This window comes from Neophocaena asiaeorientalis, unplaced genomic scaffold (assembly GCF_003031525.2).
Source record: "Neophocaena asiaeorientalis asiaeorientalis breed wild unplaced genomic scaffold, Neophocaena_asiaeorientalis_V1.1 scaffold392, whole genome shotgun sequence".
In the NCBI taxonomy this organism is placed as follows: domain Eukaryota; kingdom Metazoa; phylum Chordata; class Mammalia; order Artiodactyla; family Phocoenidae; genus Neophocaena; species Neophocaena asiaeorientalis.
The window spans coordinates 383,072-400,203 of NW_020174421.1; the positions used below are offsets into that span (position 1 = coordinate 383,072).

The following is a 17,132-nucleotide window of genomic DNA, read 5'->3' on the forward strand; positions in this document are numbered from 1 at the left end:
CCCTGGCCTTGTTTCCATCAGTATAGATTAGTTTTGCCTGCTCTGGAGCTTCATATAAATGTTATGAAGCAGCGTGTACTCCAGAGACTGGCTTCTTTCCCTGGCATGTGTTGGAGGTTGAGCCCTGTCATCAGGCATGTATCTGTCTGCTCTGTGGTTACTGTGTGGCTGTGAGGTGTGGATGAATCACAGTTTCTGTGTCTAGTCACCTGCTGATGGACGTTTGGGTTGTTTTCCTTTGGGGCTGTTATGAATAAGCCTCTAGGAACATTCCCATACCTGACATTTTTTTTTTTTTTTTTTTTTTGGGGAACCGGGCCCAGGCAGGCGGACCCCCAACCGCTGCGCCACCAGGGAAGCCCCCCATACCTGACTTTTTGTGGGCATCTGCATTTGTTCTTCCTGGGTGTCTATGTCAACGTGGAATTGCGGGGAAGGGTGTCCCGTTTCAGCCCAGAGTGGTTTTGCTCCCCTGTGTGGGTGATGGGGAATGCAAGATGCCTCTGCTCAGTGATGCTCCAGGACACACCCAGCACAGCTTTCTGAGGCCAAGGCATGTCTGATGGGGTTCCCCTCCCCCCAGATGAGTGATGTGCTCCTGTACACGTATCCCCAGAAGGATGGGAAGTACCGGCTGAAGGACGCATTGGCGGTGGCCAGCATGAAGGTAGATACCTGGGGTGGGTGCCCTGGGGTGGGCGGGGGGACCCCAGGGGAGGCGGAGACACAGCCCTGCTTGTGGAGCTCACAGACCAGCGGAGGTGAGGGAGCCTGGGTTGTGAGTTACAGCAGGATTCTGTTGTAGGTAGTCCAGGGAGAGTGAGGGTGAGGGAGGCCTCCTGGGCGAGGGAGCTGAGTCCCTTAGAGTGGATAATATTTGGACAAATAGGGGAGAGAAGGAAGGGGTCCTAGGAGGAGGGAAATGCATAAGGAAAGGCTTGGAGGGAGGAAACAAGCAGGTGTTTTTTTTCAATTGTGGTAAAATATGCGTAATATAAATTCACCATTTTTAAGTGTACAATTTGACAGCATCAAGTACATCCACGTTGTTGTACTGCCACTGCCACCATCCACCCCAGAACTCTTTTCATCTTTCCAGTGTGAAGCTCTGTCCCCATTAAACACTAATTCCCCATCCCCCCTCCCCTAGGTGCTGGGAGCCACCATTCTACTCTCTTGTCTCTGTGAATTTAGCTACTCTGGGGACCTCATATAAGTGGAATCATATGCGATGTTTGTCCTTTTGTGACTGGCCTGCTTCTCTGAGCATAATGTCCTCAAGGCTCATCCATGTGGTAGCAAGTGTCAGAATCTCCTTCCTTTTTAAGGCTGAACAATACTCCATCGTATGTGTAGGCCACACTTTGTGTACCCATCATCCATCCATGGACACTTGGGTTGCCTGCACCTTTTGGCTGCTGTGAATAATGTACATGGGAGTGCAAATAACCTATTTGAGTGGCAGGTATTTCTTAAATGTGAGAGAGATGCCAGCCCAGCTGGACATTCTCATGGGTGAGCTTGGAGGGAAGGGAAGGTGACACAGCTGTGACCTCACTTGCTGTAACTTAGGTCCCGAATACGGGGCTGGTTGGGAGCTGATGGGGATTCTCAATGAGCAGGAAGTTTTAGGAAGTTAATTCCAGCCCAGCGTGGGGACAGGGTCAGAGAGGCGAGCACTCAAGTGGGGGAATTGGGTGTGGGCTGTCATTTGGGAGGGCGGAGGGACGGGAGGGAACGTGCTGTAGGGGCCCTCCCTGCAGGGGCTTTCCCGCTCCTGAGGCTCCAAACCTGGAGAAGGGGAAGGGAAGCACCTCGTTCAGCTGGGAGGCGGCTTCCCTTTTTGAACCAAAGCTTCTGCTCAGGCGTCTGTGACAGAGGCCGTGAGGGAGGGTGGCCACTGGACAGGTACTTGTCCAGAACGATGGGTTCTAAGAGGGATGCTCGTAGCCTTCCTGGGTGTGGGCTGGTGGCCACAGAGTTGGAGTCGGCAGCCGAGCCCTCAGTGCACGCGTGCGCGCACACACAAACACACACACACCCCATCTTCCACGTAAGAAAGGTTTGCCCTTTACAATGAGGAAACTCAGGCTCAGAGTGGGGCAGTGGCAGGACCCCTCCCGCCCCCATCCTGAGGGGCCGCTTTTGGTTTCCAGGTCAGCCGCCCTGTGATGGAGAAAGTGCCCTATGCCCTGAAGATCGAGACTTCCGAGTCCTGCCTGACCCTGTCTGCAAGGTAGGAGGAGGGGAGAGGAGGGACGGTCTGGGGCAGAAGGGGCAGGATTTTGCTGGTGGGAACATTTGGAATAACAGGTGCTGGAAGTGTTGTCATTTTTATTTCAGTATCCTTTTGGGTAAAGGATTTTTGTCTTTTCATTATTTCTTGTCCTTTTTGGGATCACAGACCTCTTGGAGAATCTGGTAAAACTATGGCTTCTCTCCCCAGAAAAAAAAATGAGCATACGCATAAAACTTTACATAGAATCTCAGGGGTTTCCAGAGCCCGTTGCTTAAATATAAAAATATCTCATCGTTGTAAAACCCTAAGGATTATTGGGTCTTTGCAGCAGTAAGAAAAGTTACAGCCAATGAAAAGTGCGTAGTGCACCTTAGCTCACAAAATGGTCTGCGTTTAGGCTTCCAGGTCTGGAGAGCAAGAGAAAAATAAGGAGTGAGCATTCATCATTTTACTTTCCCTGTTTGGGGGTAAGGCCTTTCTATCAGAGATGGCTGTTTTCTTTAGGCCCTCGAGCTCTGCCCCGGGGACCCCTCCTCACTGGCTTCTGGCAGAGAAAGGGCTCCCCCCTCCCTCTTTAGGGGCAACGCCAGGTCAAGCCAGGGTGCAGAGGGGGGGCTCAGAAACCGGGGAGCGGGGGCTCCTGCCAGGGGCCTCTCTGGGCAGAGTAGGGGTACAGAGTTCCCCAGGTTGGAGTGTCTTCCCTCCCAGCCAGCGTGTGACCCGGGCGGCAGCAGGTCCCTTTGTGGGCGTGGTTCTGGGTGTGGGATGGGAATTCCGGCCTGACGCGCACGCTCTGTCATAGATGCGCTTTCCCGTCCTCAGTGCCCGGTCCTGTGCTGAGGATACAAACTGTCTAAGCCTTGATTTGCTCAGAAGAGCCCACTTTACGAGTTGGAAAGTTATGACCTAGCAGAGCATAACTGCTGTAATAGTAGTGATGACAAAGGTGACATACACTGGGCACCTGCCAGGTGTCAGGCGCTTCCTTGGATCCTCAGCACCACCCTTGGAGGTGGGGCCTGCAGCTCCTCCCATGTGCAGGGAGTTGAGGCCTAGAGAGGGGTTCCACATCCATGTGAGGCAGAACTGGTGTTCAAACGCAGGACTGTGTGAGCCAGAGCACTTCTCCACTACTATCTACTGCCTGAGGGGGAAAAAGTAGCCTTGGAAATTCTAAGGAGTGACCCCTCCATCTGGGGAAGTGAGGGAAGGCTTCCTGGAGGAGGTGATGCCTGGGTGGGTTTCCATGGCCTCTCCTCTCCTTATCTCTAGGTAAAATCAGGGGCATGAGGAGGCCCAGGGTGTGGTTTCATTTTGCCCAACCGTGAAGTGAGGGTAGTGACAGGCCACGCTTAAGCCCTTCAGGTGGGGCTGCCTGTCTCTCCTAGGCAGAGGCACTGCCCTTTGGCCAGTGGCCTCAAGGAGCCACTGTCACTGTCAGGCCGGTCACCTTCCTGCTAGCCCCAGATACTTCATGCTGAAGCTTCCAGGGGACTCATGCATCTCCTTTTAGGGATGTGGCATCTGGCTGCCCACCACCCTCCCTCCCAGGCCAAACTGGTCCCTTCTTCTAGTTTGAGTCCACACACTTAGTACGGGGTGGGAATAACATCTAGGGGGCTCTGTGAGAATTTCCACCCTGAAGCTGCTCTGGGGCAGCTCAGGCCAGGTGTGGCTCTCACCACTCAGGAGACCCCGCCAGGCTCGGAGCGGGGATGGGAAGTCTTCGTTTTGGATGAGTGAGTGGGAAGTTATGTGGGAAACTGAGGAGGAAGATGGAGAGAGTGGGACGGTGACCGTTGCCAGCATTTATCCACCCACCCTCGCGGTGGTACCCGGCCCTCAGCCCCCGGCCAGCCTGCCCCCCTAAAGTGTGGGACCCCTTGCTTTTGCACGGTGCTGTGTCCTCGACAGAGTCCTCCACCCCACACGTGTCATTTGGTCCCTACAACAGCCCTGGGAGTTAGAGGAGCAGTGTTGGATGTTCCCTTGTTACGGGCAGAGCCCGAATACAAGTAACGTTTGGGGCCGCCTGCTCGGAAGCAGAGGTGCCGCGGTGCAAGCCTTGGCCCGTCTGGCAGGCGGCTGGGCTGGCCAGTGGGGTTTCAGGCATGGCGGAGAGAGGCTCTGGTGTGGGGGAGGGGCGGGGGCCACCAGGACGTGGTCCACCCCCAGAGGGCGGAAGGCAGAGCCCTCGTGCACCCCTCGCTCACTCCAGCTCATGCCCACAGCTCCTGTGCAGAGAGGGACGAGTGGCACAGCTGTCTGAGCAGAGCCCTCCCTGAGGACTCCAAGGCCCAGGCTCTGGCTGCCTTCCAGCATAGCGTGGAGGTGAGCGGGGTTTCTGGGGCACCCGTCTCACAGACCTGGGTTTCCCTGGGGCCCCTGCACACCCACGAGGCCTTGCATCTCCTTGCATCAGGGCCCTGGGTCCTCCCAGTGCCCAGCTCCGGATAATCACTGTGCAGCCCAGAGCCTGGCATCTACGGCTCCGTTTGTAACCGAGGTCAGCTCCCTGGGGGTTGCAGGGGAGCCTGCAGAAGAGGACTCCACCCCGCCCACTCATGTGCACACCCCGTACGGGGTAGGGGGGCGCCCATCCAGTTGGTCTCCTGACCCCATCGCTTGCCCGATTCCGCTGTTCCAGATACGGGAGAGGCTGGGGGTCAGCCTGGGGGAGAGGCCCCCGACCCTAGTGCCTGTCACACACGTGATGATGTGCATGAACTGTGGCTGTGACTTCTCCCTCACCCTGAGGCGCCACCACTGCCACGCCTGCGGCAAGGTGAGTCCCCGTCGGGGGGCCGTGGGCGTGGCGGCGGCGTCGGGTGGGGACCGGTGGGCGTCCAGCAGCTGCTGCGTGTCGGGCCCAGAGTGGGGCATGTTCACACCAACCCTGTGAAGTTAATTCCCCTCTTACTGATACCCTCCCACCAGGACTCCAGATCCCAGGCCCATCCCACTACACCAGCAAGCTCTCAAAAGGAAGTCGTAGCGGATGTGGTGGTTTTCCTGGGATGAAAAGCATCCTGTCACGGTTAAGGGCACGGGCTCATCAGAAAAACAGATCAGCTTACAGCACGGTGATGATAGTTAGCAAAAGTGTAGTGTATATTTGAAAGTTGCTAAGAGAGTAGATCTTAAAAGTTCTCATGCAAGAAAAGAAAATTGTAACTGTATGTGGTAGATGGATGCTAGCTGGACATTGTGGTGAGCATTTCATCATACAGTCTCCCTTGATACCCACAGGGGGTTGGTTCTAGGATCCTAGGATCCCCGTGGCTACCGAAATCCGAGGATGCTCAAGCCCCTTATGTAAAATGGTGTAGTAGTTGCATGTAACCTACGCACATCCTCCCGTATACTTTAAATCATCTCTAGATCGCTTATAAAATGCCTAATACAGTGTAAATGCTATGTGAATAGTTATAAACATAGCATGAATTCCGTGTAAACGGTGGCCAGCACACGGCAAATTCACATTTTGCTTTTGAAATTTTCTGGAATATTTCTAATATTTTTGACCCGCAGTTGGTTGAATCTGTGGATATGGAACCCACAGACATGGAGGGCCCACTGTATATATGTATATTGAATCATTACATTGTACACCTGAAACTAAAATAATGTTATGTATTTTAGAAATTTTTAGAAAAGAAAAACAGATAAGCACCTGCACAGAAACATAATTACTGTGCTCAGAGCACGGGGCCCTGGAGGAGGTGGGAGCGAGCAGGCAGGGGGTGCGGACGCGTCACTGCGCGCGTGCTGGGAGGGTGAGACCCTCTGACACGCATCACCCCACCAGATCGTCTGCCGGAACTGCTCAAGGAACAAGTACCCTCTGAAGTACCTCAAGGACCGCATGGCCAAGGTGTGTGACGGCTGCTACGGGGAGCTGAAGAAGAGGGGCGGGGACATCCCAGGCCTGATGAGAGGTACCGGGGACCACCCTCCCTTTCTTCCCCACGTGGCTTCTCCCAACCACCTTCCTGGGGAGGCTCTGAACAAAAGCAGCCCTCAAGGAGGAAACCATTTCCGCAAACGTTGGTTCTGTAGAAAGTGCATAGGTGCACCCAGGGGAAGGGTTCCATGGACAGCTAAGTTTGGGAAATGCTGGGTCCACGCGTCTGTGGCGAGGACGGTTGGCCGGCGCTCACGTCTGCGTAGCGGCCCTCTCTGCAGGCCTGTGTTCCGTGGGGCCTTTTTGCAATAAGGATGACGAGATGGAGAGCAGAGGCGTCATGGTCGCGGAGGGGCTGAGGGTCCTCCAGTAAAGGAGCCCGAGGCAGCTGAGCTGGCCCGTGAGAGCCCGTGCTCAGGGGACAGGCTTCAGCAGAGCAGGGTCAGCTGGAAGGTCAAGTGGATCCTGGGCCTAAAACCAGACTCCCCCCTCCCCCACCCCCCGGGGCCACCTGAGGCCATCGGAGAGGACAGCCCAGCCTCATGGAGACTTGGAGAAGAGGGGCTAGCCAGCACTCAGGGAAGGCCTGCCCCCAGCCCCGCCTTTGTGTTAGCAGAGGGGGCTGTGCCCGTCTTTCTGGTCACACTGAACCGCCCCAGTGAGGCTGGGTCCCATCTTGGGAGGGACGGGAGCTCAGATTTCACAGACACGTGGCTTCTGTGCCCATCCGTGTGGACTCTCACCTCCCTTCCGGCGCTTGTCTTGATGTAGGGCGGCCCGTGAGCATGAGCTTCCCCCTGTCCTCCACCCGCTTCTCGAGTAGCGCCTTCTCATCCGTCTTCCAGAGCATCAACCCCTCAGCCTTCAAGAAGCAGAAGAAAGTCCCTTCGGCACTGACCGAGGTGAGGCAGGTGGGGCTACCTGCATGGGAGGCTGGGGATTGAGACGTTTCTCGGTCCTTCTCAGTGGACAGGGACGGACCCCCCGCCCAAGCTGGACCAGGCTCTTCAGGACAAAGAGGATCCCTAATGGGAGTTGTCCTGACTCACGCTAACAAAGGCAGCCCTGAAGCACAGGCCCGTCTCCTGGGTGACGGAGAAGACACCTGTTGGTTGCAGAGGACAGGAGTCCAAGTGGTTGTAGGTGGTGCTAGGAGACATCTCTCCCATCCTTCTCTGCACCTGTCCCCCCAGCCTAGACCTAGTGCCCAGGGTTACTGCACAGATCGCCCGGGCACTTGGGTCTAAAGCCGTTTGTCCTGGCTCAGGTCTCCCATGTCAGCCCTTCCCTGCCCCCTCCCCCCGCCCCCTAGCTTTGCACCATTCTCTCACCCTGGGGGTCCCACACAGGCTCAGGTGGTGAGCCTCCTAAGGGTCGTGGGGCTCTTTGCAGGAAACCTCAGAATTAGCTAAACTAAATTCCATTCTGGAAACACGACCAGATTACATGTCTGTATTCTAATCACAACCACAAACAAATGTGTGCCATGAATATACATGCTGTCAAAAGAAGAGTGATCAGCTGTTTCCCAGTTTTCTCATTAATATTCATTATTGAGTAGCAGGTGGTAGTAAAAAGTGTTAGGGATGCAAATTTTAAATGAGGACAGTTCTGTCCGTTAACTTAATTCCTTTTGCATTTTAAAAATCTTGTAAATAACACGTGATAAAGATTTTTTCACAACACAGAAGACTATATGATAAAAAGTGAGTTTCTCTCCCTCCCCAGACTCCTTCAGTCCCACCCCTCAAAGGTAACCACCATCAAGTTTCTTACGGACCCTTCCAGAAATTTTTGTGCATATACATAATAAAGATAGACGATCATAGGTCCTTTTTTTTACCCAAAAGATGATATACTGGGTCCTCTGTACATTTCTTCCAGTTAATTTATCTTCGATATTATTATTTCACAGTAGTTCATACACATAAATCTCACACTTCTTGCATTGTGTGGCTGTCTCATCATTTATTTAACTAGTCCCTTTCCACAAATTGAGAAAAGATCACCCTCTCACTCACACTGTGGTGTCTGCATGAGCTGAGCTCATAGAACCTGAGTGTTCTGTGGGTGCAGAGTTCGAGAACCGTTCTCACTCTTTGGGCATCCGGGCACTATGATCCTGGTGCTGTGTGGATCTGCCCCAGCCAGGTTGGCAGTTTTTGCCCAAAGTGACAACCTTTTTGTTATTCAGCGAAGACTACACCGTGGGCTCTGCAGCAGCCCCAGAAGAAATGGGCGCCCGTCCCTCTCCACCCTCTCCTCTTCCCCCAGGAGCTCCACCTCAGCAGTGAGATCTGCTTCCCATGGGAAGGTCTGCAGGAATGCTGCCTCTGGAGCATCTGTCAGGGAGGGAGACCGCAGAGTCGGTTTCCCTGATGTGTTCTGTACATTCTACCTTTCTCACTCTGGAGCTGCTCCAGCAGGTCAAGTGTGGGGAGAGAAGTCGAGTCTGGTGTTAGAAGTCCTGGCACCCGGAGAGGGGCAGGTTCCTTTCCTGGTACTTCTCAAAACACGCGGCTGGTTGTAGCTTCCTCTCCCTACACTGAAGTTAGCTGACCTTCAGAACATTTGCTGAGAGATCTGAGTTCTTACCCTCTCTTCAACTAAGTCAGGATTTGACCTTTGGTAGATCCCTCCATTCCTCTGGGCCTCAGTTTCCCCACCTGTAAAATGAGAAAGATGAAATGATTTCAAAACCTGGCTTTATTGCTCTCATAGTAGGGTGAATATTTATGGAGCACTTACTGTGGGTCAGGCACTGTACCTGACAGGTACCTGTCTTATGTCACTTAATTCCAGTTTTACTAGTAAGGACACTGAGTCTTTGAGGACGTAAGTGGCCTGACATTACCCTTCTAGTAGCTGGTAGAGCCTGTGCTGGAGCCCTAGATTGGTCCTACTCCAAGCCTGTGTTCTTAGCCCCCATATGAAGCCTGTTCAACAGACCACAACCACTACTACTGCTACTTAGAGGAGTTAACAAACTCATTAGGCAGGAGATCATCAAACCTTTCAGATAAACAGTACAAAAGGGATCCCCTCTTAAATATAAGAAAGAAATAAGCTGAAAAGTATAAGAATCAATTTTAGAAGGAAGAAACTTTCCCCCAAATATCTGCAGTTTTGTAATTTGGGGGCTTGGGGGTTGAGGGCAGGGAACCAGGAATCTGAATCTCCACCAGGGGGCAGCACTCCTGCAGGCAGTTTTTGATTCCTGTGTCTAGGATCCGCAAATCCTGTCAGTAAATCCTGTCTCTCAGACATGGTACAGTTTTGCTGCCTTTGAGGTGCTGGGTGGATCCCGAGATCATCCAAGTCTCAGATTCCAAAGCAGTATAAACACCCTGCCAGCGGGTTCGCAGTGTCATTTTGGCTCTGTGTAAACCGTGTCTACTACCTGGTGCCCTGACCGCCCTGCTTCCGTCTGCCAGGTGGCCGCCTCCGGAGAGGGCTCCGCCATCAGCGGTTATCTCAGCCGTTGTAAGAAAGGGAAGAGGCACTGGAAGAAGCTCTGGTTTGTCATCAAAGGCAAAGTGCTCTACACCTACATGGCCAGTGAGGTAGTGTGGTTCCTGCTTTCTCTCCTCTCCCGTGAGGGCCTGTGGGTTAAGCTCGTGCCTCAGACTGTCTGTGTGGGGTGTGCACTGCACCTCACCAGAGGGCGGTGTGAGTCTAGCATCTGGTTCCCACGTCAGTTCCCACGTCGGTCAGGTGTTTACTGAGGGACGCCATGTGGATATGCAGCCATGCGTCCATTTCCAATCTGAGTAATTTACTGTTTCTTTGTGGGGCTAAGACGGTACAGCAGGCAGGCCTGTGCAGCATAGCATTTGGGTATCACAGCCCCAGCATCCAGGACAGGCTGGCACTCCCTAAAAGAGAGCGCCTTTGTGTTCTCCGCTTCAGTTGTTTGAGACAAAATTCAGCAGCTTGGAGGAAGCTACCATACTTACTTACTTATTTATTTATGGTTGCATCAGGTCTTAGTTGCGGCATGCTGGATCTTCATTGCAGCACATGGGCTTCTCTCTAGTTGAGGCGCATGGGCTCAGTAGTTGTGGCGCGCGGGCTTAGTTGCCCCATGGCATGTGGGATCTTAGTTCCCCAACCAGGGATCGAACCCGCGTCCCCTGCATTGGAAGGCGGATTCTTAACCCCTGGACCACCAGGGAAGTCCCACTTCTTTACTTTTTGTCTGTGCATTTGTCAGGGAACTATATTGCCTCGTGGTAACTCTTCTGCTAAGTAAAACTCAAGTTTATATCTTACATTTATGTCTACTAAAATATCGGAGAGAGGGCCTTGGTCAAGCCTGCTTCTGGAGTAGATAGGTGTGAGCTTGGCTGTACAGCAGGGGGCTCTCTGGTCCTGGCCCAGGCTGAACCTGTGGGATGATGTGAAAGATTTCCGTGTCCAGGCCCCACCATCTGATGGTTTCCACAGGCGAAATCCGCTTTGAAAATGGGACTTAAATGCATTCTGCCCAGCTGCACAGGGTAGGTGCTTTACCCACAAGGATGTGCACATCAGCACAGGGCTGGCCCTTCTCCCCTGACCGCAGATGCTGGCATCCGGGCAGAAGGCACTGCCTTCTTCCGGGCATAAAGCTTCCCTCATGAGGGGCCTGCAGCTGTGCCGGCTGCAGTCAGCCGCATCTTCAGGGATCCCAGAGGCCAGGAGGGATGCAGACACACAGAGGGGACCCACTGTGGGCCTGAGTGACTCGGGCACTGTGTGAGGCAAGCCCTCCCCTGAGGGGGCCTTTCACTTACGGGTCCACAGGTGGGGCTCTCCGTGCTGAGGAGAATATGGATCTTTCTGGAACAATCTGAAGTGTGCTGCAACCCAGAGCGGCATCTTCCTAAGGAGGCATTGCACAGGACACTCGCAGGGGCCCTCTGAGAACTGGGTTCTGAGAGGACCCTGAGTAGACAGTTTGTGGGACTTCCTCACAGTAGTGCTTTTGAGTCTCTAACGAACAACGGCGTGTTGTGGGTCCCCAGGATGTGGAGAGCCCCCAAGGTGGCCTGACAGCAGGCCCTTCCTCACAGAGCATCTCATGGAAAGCACACTTGGGGAAGAAATACTGGCTTAGACAGATGAACAAAGGCTAGTGATAATTAACCAACCACCAAAGAGAGTGGATCCTGTTTAAGAATGGAAAACCCAGAGGGCCCGGGTCCTGAGCAACAGTTGTCATGGAAGTGAGAGTGTGGGTTAATTTTAAAAGGCGGATTTAAGTATGCTTCCAAAGCCACTTCTTCAGAGAGAGGAACTTGTACAATTTCTCAATAAGCCTAAACCAATGACAGGACCAAGCTTTGAAATTCCATCAAAGAAAAAAATTTGATAAAATGGATAGCCAGTTTTCACTGTCTACACTACCATGAGCCCCATCATGTACCCTGAGGTAACCCAAACCAGATATAACTTGCTGTCAGTAACAGTCCTGGGAGAGAGTGACTATCAGAAATACATAGGAATGTTTTAAATTTTTTCCAATATTTTATTATTTAGTTAATATATTTATTATTATTATGTTTAAAAAATTTCAAACATAAAGAAATGTTGAAGGAATTTTACAGTGAACTGTCTTATAACCATCAACTAGATTATACAATTAACATTTTATTATACTTCCTTGAACAAATATCTATCTATTCATCTCTCATCCGTCTTACTTTTTGATGCTTTTCAAGTATACTTCCCCCTAAGAGTTCAATATTTCTGTATCTTTTTTTTCTTTTGAGGTACAATTTATATATAATGAAGTACACAAATCTTAAGGATACTATCTGTTGAGTTTTGACTAATGAATATCCCTGTAAATCCCCACCTCATCCCTATCCCCAGAGGCAACACACTGTTTTGATTTTTTTCCTACCGTATATTAGTTATCTCTTTTAGATCTTCATACAGATGGAATCATGTGTGACTTTTTCCACTCAGCATGTTTTTGAGATTCATTCATGTTGTTGCATTCAGTAGTAGGTCATTTCTTTTATGACTGAGTAGTACTCCGTTTTGTGAATATACCAGTTTGTCCATTCACCAGTTGAAGGACATTTGAGTTGTTTCCAATTTGAGGCGGTTATGAGTAAAGCCAATTTAAACTTTTGCATACAGGTTTTTGTGTGAAAATAGGTTTTTATTTCACCTTGGGTGAATACCTAGGATTGGAATTTCTGGATCACAGAAGGGTATATATTTGGCTTCTAAGAAATTAGCAGACATTTTTCCAGAATGGTGTAGCATTTAACAGTCCCTGCAACAGTGTCGGTAAATTTGGGAGTTCTGGTTGTTCCATGTGTTTGTCGGCACTTGGTATTGTCAGTCTTTAATTTAGCCATTCTGGTGAGGGTGTAGTAGTATCTTAATGTGATTTTAGTTTAGATTTCCCTAGTGACTAATGATATTTTTCGTGTGTCTGTTGGCTATATATATTTTTTTCTTTGAGAAGTGTCTGTTCGGATCTCTTGCCCATTTTTTAGAGTAGATTGTTTGTTATTGAGTTACAGGAATTCTTTCTGTACCTTGGCTACCAGTCTTTTACCAGATAGATGTTTTGTGAATATTCTTTCCCAGTCTGTGGCTTGTCTGTTCATTTTTTTAAATGAATGAATGAATCAGTCGATCTTTTGGTGAACAGAAGTTTATAACTTTAATGAGGTCAATTAATGTTTTCTTTTTTGGCTATTGCTTTCATGTCCTAAGAAACTTCCGACTACTGTAAGTCACAAAGTTATTTTCCCCATATTTTCTTTTGAAAACTTTAATGTTTTAGCTTTTACATTTAGGTCTATCTCAAATTAATTTTTGTGTATGGTGTGAGATAGGGGTCAAGGCTCAGTTTTTCCCCTGTGGATATCCAGTTGTTCCAGCACCATTTGTTGAAAAGACTTCCCTTTTCTTATTGGATTATTTTGGTATCTTTATTAAATATTAAATGACGAAGTGTGGGTCTATTTCTGGGCTCCCTATTCTTTTTTACTGATATATTTACCAAACCTTATGCCAATACCATACTGTCTGTCTTATTACTATAACTTTATATAGTAAGCCTTAAGTCAGGTCATGTAAGTCCTCCAACTTTGTTCTTTTTAGAGGTTTCAGTACAATTTTGAATTTAATTGGTAAGGGTGAGCGTCCTCTTGCTTTGTCTCAATCTTAAGAGAAAAGGATTCCCTATTTCGCTCTTAAGTATGATGTTACTGGTAGGTATTTTATAGATGCCCTTGGTCAGATTAAGGAAGTTCCCTTCTATTCCTAGTTTGCTATGAGTTTTTATCATGAATGGGTGTTGAATTTTGTCAAAAGTTCTTTCTGATCTAGCAGTCTTTTTTTTTTTAAACATCTTTATTGGAGTATAGTTGCTTTACAATGATGTGTTAGTTTCTGCTGTGTAATAAAAATATGGAACGTTTCACAAATTTGTGTGTCATCCTGGCTCGGGGGCCATGCTAATCTTCTCTGTATCGTTTCAATTTTAGTATACATGCTGCCAAAGAAGCACTGATCTAGCAGTCTTTGAAAATTGATTCCCTTTTAGACACAAACTCTACTCCCCCCCGCTCCTCCCACAATCATTCTAATGTGCTTAACTAATTATATCTCTTTGTTTATGTGTGATTTTATAAAGCTGTATTCTTTATGAACATGTATTTTTACATAAGTATGTGTGTATAAAAATATCTTTATCTATATATAAAAAGCTCTTTCTTTTTCCACTAAGCACTGTGATTTTAACATTCATCTGTGTTCTCTGGGTGCATCTCACTAAATTGTAAGCAGCTCTATAGCACGGACACCCTGAGTGCTCCATATTGAAGCGCTGTGAAAGAGGACCTGGGGGGATGAGTACAGAATACGTTAACGAGGGTAACACTAGAAATCTGAGTCACTGATAAATCGAGTCAGTGGAAAGAATGTGCGGTTTTAGAAAGTGGTCTCGAGTCCAAACACTGGCTCTGCCCTTTACTCGCTGTGTGATCTTGGGGAGTTATTTACCTTCTTTGAGCCTCAGTTTCTTCTTAGAATGGGGGTGACACCTTCTGTGATTGGTACGAAGATTAAACAAGATAATGTGAAAGTGAAAGTGCCTGGACCCTAAATGCAGTCACAAAATGTTAAGTTTCTTTTCCTCCTCGTGACTGGTGCTGGCGGGGAAGTGGGAGTGAAGAGTATGTGTGTGATAATTGCACCGTTGCCAGAGATGCCCCACACAGAGGGGCTCGTCATGCATGTTACATTGGAAGCATCAGTGATTGCTAAGCTGCTGACTGGGTATCTTGCCGTGTTTAACATCAGTTTTCCCTTTGCCTCTCTGCAGGACACAGTGGCCTTGGAGAGCATGCCCCTCCTAGGTTTCACCATTGCGCCAGAAAAGGAGGAGGGCAGCAGCGAAGTAGGACCTATTTTTCACCTTTACCACAAGAAAACCGTATTTTATAGCTTCAAAGCAGAGGATACCAATTCGGCTCAGAGGTACCAAAATAACTAGTCGTGCGTTTCCTTGCCTCTCTCTCAGAAGGGAATGAGCTGTCGCCCTGGGCTTTGGCTTCTGTTCTTCTCCATCCATCCTGTCCTTTCAAGTCCCCTCGGGCCACAGCAGAACAGCAGATTTAAATTCACAGGCAGACCTCAGACATGTTGCGGGTTCGGTTCCAGACCACCGCAGTGAAGCGAATGTTGAAGCAAAGCGAGTCACAAACTTTTTGGTTGGCCACTGCGTAAAAAGTTATGTTTATACTGTAGTCTGCTACCTCTGCAATAGCATTACGTCTAAAAAAAATGTACATACCTTGATTTGAAAAAACTTTACTGCTAAAATATGCTAACCATCATCCGAGCCTTCAACAAGTCATGATGTTTTTCTAATAGTGACATCAGAGATCACTGGTCACAGGTCACCATAACAAATACAGTAACAATGGAAAAGTTTGGAATATTGTGAGAACTGCCAAAATATGGTACAGAGACACAGACTGAGCAAATACTGTTGGAAAAGTGGTGCTGCTAGACTTGCTGGACATAGGGTTTCCACAAACCTTCAATTTATAGAAAATGCAGTATCTCCGAGCACAGTAAAGCAAAGCACAATCAAACGAGGTCTGCCTGTATCATGACTCATTCATACAGGTGTGCATTGATTCAGCAACCTTTGCGCTGTACTCTAGGCGTTTTGCTAAATGCTAGGGAAACAAATATAGTAGGACACGGTTGCTGACTTCAGGCTAATAATAATATAGTCTCATCATTCATGGGTTCCGTGACCAGGGTTCCAGGCAGAGCCTCAACACCAAGTGTCCCCTCTCTTCTGCGTTGCAGGTGGATCGAAGCCATGGAAGATGCGAGTGTGTTATAGCAGTTATCAAGCACGTGGACTCAGAGTACACTCTTAGGTTGATGCGTGGACCCTTCCAGAAGCCAATCTGTGTCTCCACTCATCTGGACACACATCTCGATTCAGCATGGGGCCTGACCTTGTTTGCTGTAACCCTTCTCTCACACCTTCCCAAGTGGAACCCTTAAGGGATATTTATGGACCTTTCCTGTCTTCGTGTTTTCCACCCCCGCCCCAGGCATAAACTATTTCCTTTTCCAGTAGTGAGTTAAAATTTAGTAACATGAAGACGTGGAAACCAATAGAGAAGTACATTTTAGAAATGCAAGCTTTTTAGTAGAAACAAGCTTTTGCAATTTTTACTCCTGGTAAACATGATGACCTTTCACGTTGTTGATGTCAGTGCCTCAGGTGAAATGAGAAACAACCAGCAAATAACAGCTACTCTCATCAAAAGCACTTTATTGTTTTACTGAGCAACAACCTCCAGTTTTATTTTTTCCAAGGGATTTACTTAAGTAAATGGTAGATGGAGTCCTGTGGACTAATTTGCCACCAGTACTGGCTGTGGCGCAAGGAGGCGACACCAGGAGGGTCTCCCTTACCACGGAGGGTGCAGGGCCACGTGGCACTGGAGCACAAGGGGAGGACTCTCTCCTCCAAGTGCCCGCCCACTCGACCTGCAGACCGACAGGGCTTCCGAAAGGAGATATTCCGTCCTCCCCACGGCGGTCCCAACACCAGAGTAGTGCGGGGAACTCCGCTGCTGGCAGATCCGGCCCCCGCCCCCGGAGGTCACTGCAGACCCTCCGAAGAGACAGGGGTCTGCTTTAATTTATTGTGTGCCTTCCTGAGTTTACCCCGCACAAGCTGACGTCGTTACGCTTGTGAGAACTGTTCTTGTTTTCGACACGGTGATCCTTCTGCTGTATTCCTGAAGCCTTGAAAGAGACAAAAGGAGAGAAAACAAGATGCAATCAGAAGGTGAATTCGTGGTCTTGGCCAGTGGCTCTGGACACAGTGAGGGAGCACAGAAATAGTGGCTTGAAGGTCCTCTCTGGGCGCCTGGGGCTCAGTCACCTCCCCGCTGATGACTGCTGCTCACGATGCTGGACGTGTTTTTACATAAAGCAGAGTGGTGGGGGGACTCCTTGTTACTCTCATCGAAATAAAAAACCATCATCACACTTTCTGATGTCCTGTCCCCATCTTCCTGCTGCCCTGTCCCCTAAAACAGGCATTTGCTGACAAACATTTTGTAAAAAGCACCATCTCCAGGAGTTATTTACATTAAATATTTTTAGGGGAATTTTTTTTTCTAGTTTGCAGTTCTTTTAAAATGTTTGGTTAAACATTTAATTAATGATTCAAACTAAGTGATTAGAGAGGCCTTCTTATTAATTTTTGAGGACTTTCATTTTCATCATCAGACATATTGAAATGGGCCTTCTAGACCCTTTGAGCCTTTAGAAAGCACAACAAGACTTCAGCACAAGGAAGTGGGCGCTTCTCCAACCTGCCCGTGCCACTGCCCATTGTCAGTTTCTGAGCTCCGGGTAGAATTATGTCTGGAAGTCATCTGGAAGGCCTCTTTTACTGTATAACATCCTACTTCTGATACTCCGTAAAGAAGATGTGATAGG

At 49.2% G+C, this 17,132-nt stretch overlaps 1 protein-coding gene and 1 non-coding gene across 3 annotated transcripts in view; one reads left to right on the forward strand and one right to left on the reverse strand.

Annotated features, from left to right (window-relative positions):
- Positions 1–16,676, forward strand: part of FGD5 (FYVE, RhoGEF and PH domain containing 5) — a 116,053-nt gene extending 99,377 nt beyond the window's left edge. The window contains exons 13-21 of one of the 2 annotated variants that reach the window (XM_024756480.1): positions 584–667; positions 2,157–2,236; positions 4,471–4,570; positions 4,887–5,024; positions 6,048–6,177; positions 6,915–7,045; positions 9,578–9,706; positions 14,476–14,630; positions 15,474–16,676. In XM_024756480.1, the coding sequence (XP_024612248.1) occupies positions 584–667; positions 2,157–2,236; positions 4,471–4,570; positions 4,887–5,024; positions 6,048–6,177; positions 6,915–7,045; positions 9,578–9,706; positions 14,476–14,630; positions 15,474–15,510 (984 nt within the window). In that variant the 3' untranslated portion in view covers positions 15,511–16,676. Of the gene's footprint in view, positions 1–583; positions 668–2,156; positions 2,237–4,470; positions 4,571–4,886; positions 5,025–6,047; positions 6,178–6,914; positions 7,046–9,577; positions 9,707–14,475; positions 14,631–15,473 lie in introns of those variants that run through there. The other variant, XM_024756481.1, reaches the window with a different exon arrangement.
- LOC112407270 (U6 spliceosomal RNA) lies at positions 13,554–13,659 on the reverse strand. Its single transcript, XR_003004715.1, has one exon. It is a non-coding gene; the product is annotated as a U6 spliceosomal RNA (small nuclear RNA).
- Positions 16,677–17,132: the final 456 nt, after the last annotated feature.